The sequence below is a fragment of the Mobula hypostoma genome, chromosome 8, assembly GCF_963921235.1.
Source record: "Mobula hypostoma chromosome 8, sMobHyp1.1, whole genome shotgun sequence".
NCBI classification, from domain to species: domain Eukaryota; kingdom Metazoa; phylum Chordata; class Chondrichthyes; order Myliobatiformes; family Myliobatidae; genus Mobula; species Mobula hypostoma.
In genome coordinates this window covers 152,207,281-152,213,280 of record NC_086104.1, presented here as the reverse complement: position 1 = coordinate 152,213,280, position 6,000 = coordinate 152,207,281, and the positions used below count along the sequence as shown (strand labels likewise).

At 44.4% G+C, this 6,000-nt stretch overlaps 1 protein-coding gene across 3 annotated transcripts in view; it reads left to right on the top strand.

Annotated features, from left to right (window-relative positions):
* The window catches only part of hk2 (hexokinase 2), a 184,339-nt gene that overhangs the window by 152,975 nt on the left and 25,364 nt on the right, over positions 1–6,000 (top strand). For all 3 annotated transcript variants that reach the window (XM_063057077.1, XM_063057076.1, XM_063057075.1), the window contains exons 8-10: positions 3,118–3,273; positions 4,581–4,814; positions 5,679–5,983. In XM_063057077.1, the coding sequence (XP_062913147.1) occupies positions 3,118–3,273; positions 4,581–4,814; positions 5,679–5,983 (695 nt within the window). The remainder of the gene's footprint in view (positions 1–3,117; positions 3,274–4,580; positions 4,815–5,678; positions 5,984–6,000) is intronic.

Below are 6,000 nucleotides of genomic sequence, written 5' to 3'. Positions count from 1 at the left end.
AACTAACAAAACCACATACTTATAACATATAGTTACAACAGTGCAACAAAACCATAACTTGATGAAGAAGTCCACGAGCATAGTAAAAAGTTCAAAGTCTCTCAAATGTCCCACATCTCACGCAGACGGGAGAAGGAAGAAAAACTCTCCCTGCCATACCTGACCATGGTCCGACTCTGAGTCATCCGAAAACTTTGAGCTCTGATCAGCTCTCTGACACCAAGTACTGAGCACCATCTGTATCCGAACGATTCGACCTCTATCTCGGTCGCCAACAGCAGGCAAAGCTGGGGATTTTGAGGCCTTCTCTACGAAAGATTCCTGACCGTGCAGTAACAACAGCAGCGAACTGGCGTTTCAGAAATTTTTCCAGATGTTCCTCTGTGCTTTCACATCGGTCTCCATCAAATCAGAATTGTCCACGACCCCTATTTAACAGATACAATATCATTTTTCACCGGAGGGCTGCGCACGCGCAGCGCGCTGCTCTCTCTCCTCCCGCCAATGAGAGGTGACTTGATAGAGATGTATGAGTTGGTGAGAGGCATCGATCTCGAGTGGATAGCCAGAGACTTTTTCCCAGGGTGGAATTAGCTAATATGAGGGGACCTAATTTTAAGGTGATTGGAGGAAATTATAGAGGGGTTGTCAGAGGTAGGTTTTTTTACACAGGCATGTGGAATGCCCTGCCTGGGGTAGTGGTAGAGGTGGATACATTAGGGACGTTTAAGAAACTGTTAACTAGGAACATGGGTGATAGAGAAATGGAGAGCTATGTGGGAAGGAAGGGCTAGGATGATCTCAGAGTAGGTTAAAGGGTCGGTACGACATTGTGGGCCAAAGGGCCTGTACTGTGCTGCAATTTTCTACGTTCTAATTCACTAAATGCAGGGATGAAAACATTTGTCAGCCATCTCAGAATGTGGTTTGGACTAATGTCACCATGGTTCGTGCTGTAAATGTGTCCTGTTGGTGATAATTGAGGAACAGGATTTTAATGCAGGAAGAATGACACACACAGTGTGGTCCAGATCTGATTTGGAAGGCAGTCTTGATATTGTTCTGTTGACCTGCTCTCTGTTTTCCATTACCTTGATCACTCCTTGAATTCATAATGAAATCAGTGGAGAATGCCCCAATATCATTCGTGGTGATTCGATCTGGGAGACTACAAAAATCCTGGCAGAAGCACAAAACAAGAAATCAAGAGAATTCTCAGAAGTTTGGTTCTCAACGGAAGACTCCATTAACAAGCATATTCAACTGGAGTGGATTTACAAACCTATGCATGTGTGGGATTGGGGCCGAGGGGCGAGCTGTGGACACCTGAGAAACCAATGCTCACAAAAACCGATAACCAGGGATATGGACCAGCAGAGATCGCTCAGCTATCTGGTTGGCCGGGACCTAGTGGAGACAAGCGGCCATTGTGACAGCCTACCCATCAGAAAGAGTCCAATATAAACATGAGTACTCGGCAGAAACAACACACAGTCGCACACTGTGATGATGTCAGCTGGACTGGTGACCAAACGTTTGCGTCCTAACCTCCAAGCTCAGCGAACAACCAAATAGTCATTCTCTCTCTACCTCTGAAGGATGAACCGCTGACAGTTTTCTCTATTGACGCTGCCTGGGATATGTCCATAGGTAGATGGGCTTAACCCTCCTGACTCTATTGTGGCATAATATGCTGATATCTACTATCTAGACTTGTGCGTGAAGACTAGCTTTTGGGATGGACTATCAGAATTCTTGGTGTATGTCAAAATGCAGCTCTGCACCCAGGGAATAATGAGGTTGAGTACGCATATTTTAAACAAGGTCGCATACTCTTGCCAAATCGTTGCATCCCAGTGTGAGGCACTTTTTAAATTGCAGTGACGCACAGGGAATATTTAATACCTGGACATCGTAGAGCTTCTGTTCAGTGAAACTTGTAGTTCAAAGTCAAGGTACATTTATTATCAAAGTAAGTGTACAACCTTGAGATTTGTCTCCTTGTAGGTAGCCACAAAACAAAGAAACCCAATGGAATCCATTCAAAAAGACTCTTAACGCCCAGTGTGCCAAAAAAAAGGACAAATCATGCAAACGGTAAAAAGTAAGCAAATAACATTCAGAACTAAAGTTCAGGAAAGTGGGTTCACAGTCACAAAGACAGTTACAATCGATCCGGTACTCTGTTAGTTGCAGGCCTCAGCCTTGGTTCAGTGCAGAGACGAGTAAATCTTGACAAGCAGCAAACTGAACTCTGGTCAGTTCCTCTCCTCTGGCCCCGACACCCTGACCTTCTCATTATGGCCCAGCGCTTAAATTGGTGCATCTGCAGCTTGTTCCTCACTCATGGGCCTGGGCCCTGCAGCTTCGATACCCTCTTGGGCCTGGGCCCTACCACCTCAATTGGGTCCATACCTGACCTTTCCAACCTGTCCCAGTGCTTAAGTCAATCAAATATCGGGTAGTTTCTCACTCGTGGGCAAAGACTCCTCTCCCTCACCTCAGATCTGTCACTACGAATCGTCTCCAAGCCCGCTCCAACAATGGCCATGCATTGGCTTGTTCCTCATACTTGCTACACCGCACCTGTCCTGCACCTTCAGTACTTAAGTTCTCACTGCAAAAATGCCAAATCGTACAGATGGTGCAAAAACTCAGCTTCAAAAGGGAAGTTACAGGTTACTGATTGCAGTGATCATTTTCCAGAGAATGTGTGATTAATAAAGTAACTAGTAGTTTTGTTTGCTGCCAGTAAGTCATCGCTGTGTTTCACCAGCACCACCTTAAACCGGATGGGCCAGTAAATGGGCTGGTTTCAGTTGCCTGAGGTAGTTTAAGATGATTGGCCTCATTTTTGCTTTTCTTTTTGGCTCTGGGTTTCTCTTTTTGCCTTTCCTTTGAAGAGTTGGTGAAGCAGTGAGAACGTGGGGCAGGAAGGCTGCAGCTATAATCAAGACGTAGAATAAGGAGAGGTTTATTGGAACAGCTATTCACTTCTACCCAGCATTTCGCTGATTTATATTAATTGCAAATGTGAGAACATGACTCTTGTAATGAATTGGATGGACAGCCAGAAAAAAATACATAGCATGCTTTCAAGCCATCTTATTTCTGCAGGTTTGAGAAGATGATCAGTGGTATGTACATGGGCGAGCTCGTTCGAGTTATCTTGGTGAAGATGGCGAAGGACAAACTGCTGTTTGGGGGAAAGATCACACCAGAACTACTCATCAAAGGCCACTTTGAGACCAAATACGTCTCGGCCATTGAAAAGTAAGCAAAAAGCTTCACCTTGTCAGCTATCCGATAGTGAGGATGCAGAACGATACTGTATGCCAGATGCTTTACAGACATAGAAGGGAATTGCTTACGTAGATTGTGAAGAGGATTACCAAAACTAATCCGGAAAGATGTGGGAAATTTAATAAAAAATGACATTGCTTTAAAATAAACTAGAGAAATAAGGTAGATTTTTAATAATGAAATTGATTTGCAGAAATGTCTTAACAGAAATATGTTAGTATTGATAAATTTGAAGAAATTATGCCAATTGATCATGTTACTGGCGGATCCAGCATTTACTGCCCATTGCTCACAATCATTTCCACCTGAAAGGTTACTGTGGTCAACCATGGTGGGACAGATGTCACATATAAGCCAGACCAAGTAGAGGTGACAGGTTTCCTTTTCTAGAGGACTGTAATGAACCTCGTGAATTTTCTAAATTTTGGAAACTACTTGAGTTCAAAGTCTCAATCAATTAGGATTTGAATCTACATTCTCCGAATCAGAACCAGAACCAGGTTTAATATGACCGGCATATGTCGTGAAATTTGTTGTTTTGTGGCAGCAGTACAATGCAGTACATAATAATAGAAAAAATACTGTGAATTACAATAAGTATATACTGTATATTAAATAGTTAAATTAAATAAGTAGTGCAAAAATAGAAATAAAAAGCAGTGAGGTAGTGTTCATGGGTTCAATGTCCGTTTAGGAGGTGAATGGCAGAGGGGAAGAAGCTGTCCCTGAATCGTTGAGTGTGTGCCTTCGGGCTTCTGTGCCTTCTTCCTATTGGTAGCAATGAGAAGAGGACATGTCCTGGGTGATGGGAGTCCTTAATGATGGACGTTGCCTTTTTGAGGCCTCACTCCTCGAAGATGGCCTGGATACTACGCAGGCTAGTACCCATGATGGAGCTGACTAGTTTTATAACTTTCTGCAACTTACTTCAATCCTATGCAGTAGCCGCCCCCCCCACCACCCAACCATACCAGACAGCCAGTTAGAATGCTGCCCTCAGTACATCTGTAGAAATTTGTGAGTGTTTTTGGTTACATACCAAATCTCCTCAAACTCCTAATGTAATATAGCCACTGTCGTGTGTCGCTATCACAGACTAGTAATATAACTAACATGCAATTCTAAAGAGTATACGCACTGAAAGTGTGGTAAAAGAGAAGATGTACTGTTCCCAAAAGTAGAGTGTGACTCATTACATATTTTAAATTGAAGAACTAAAAGTTAAGACACTGGGCATAAAGAAAATCTAGCAGTTTCTTTTCTGCCTAATCCTTCAGGGACAGTGATGGACTGCAGAAGGCAAAAGAGATTTTAACTAAACTGGGTCTGGAGCCGACAGACGATGACTGTGCTGCGACACGACGAGTTTGTAGCATTGTGTCGACCCGATCATCGAACCTCTGTGCTGCCACACTTGCTGCCGTCCTGAGACGGATAAAAGAAAACAAGGAGGTCGAGAGACTGCGGACTACGATTGGTGTGGATGGAACCGTGTACAAAAAACATCCACAGTAAGAATCTAACAGTTTGTATCTACCATAGACAGCACTGTGAACCTTAAAAACGTTTAAAGTTAATTGAGTTTTGACATTTCAGAGGCACACATTGATTTACCAGGAGATAGTGAGAGCACCACACAGAAAATGCTGGAGGAACTCAACAGTCAGGAAGCATCTTTGGAAGTGAATAGATCATCGACGATTCATGCCAAAACCCTTCTTCAGGACTGAGAAGGAAGGGGGGAAGATAACAGGATAAAAAGGTGGGGGGAGGGGATGGAGGCTAGCTGGAAAGTGATAGGCGAAGTCAGGTGGGTGGGAAAGATCGAGAGCTGGATAAGAAGGAATCTGATGGGAGAGGAGAGTGGACCGTAGGAGAAAGGGAAGGAGGAGGGGACCTGGGGCAAGTAATAGGCAGTTGAGAAGATGTAAAAGGTTAGAGTAGGGAATAAAGGATGAGAAGGGGGACTTTGTTCATTGGAAGGAAAAATCAATATTTTTACCATCAGGTTGGAAATTACCCAGATGGAAAACAAGGTGTTGTTCTGCCACCCTGAGGGTGGCCTCATCTTGGCACAAGAGGAGGCCACGTATTGACACGTTGGAATGGGAATGAGAAGGGGAATTGAAATGTTTGGCCACCGGGAAGTCCCACTTGTGGCGGATGATGTAAAAGTGCTCGACAAAGGGGTCCTCCAATTTACTCCAGGTTTCACCAGTTTAGGGGAGACCACATCGGGAGCACCAAACACAATAGCTGACCCAAGCAGATTCGCAGGTGAAGTGTTGCCTCTCCTGGACGGACTTCTTGGGGCCCTGCATGGAAGGGAGGAAGGACGATTTGACTGATAACCCCTTTCATGCCCTTTTCAACAGGTTTGCCAGGCGGCTGCAAAAGGCAGTGAGAAGGTTGGTCCCTAACTGTGAAGTTCGTTTCCTACCCTCTGAAGATGGCAGTGGAAAGGGTGCTGCTATGGTAACAGCAGTCGCCTACAGACTTGCGAAGCAACAGAAAATGAGGGAGGAGATTTTGTCAGCCTTTAACTTGAGCGATGATCAGCTGCTAGAGGTGAAGAGACGGTTGATGGTTGAAATGGAACATGGCTTGAAGAAAGAGACTCACTCCACTGCTACCGTAAAAATGTTGGCAACTTATGTGCGGGCTACACCAGATGGAACAGGTACAGCGTTTGAAAAG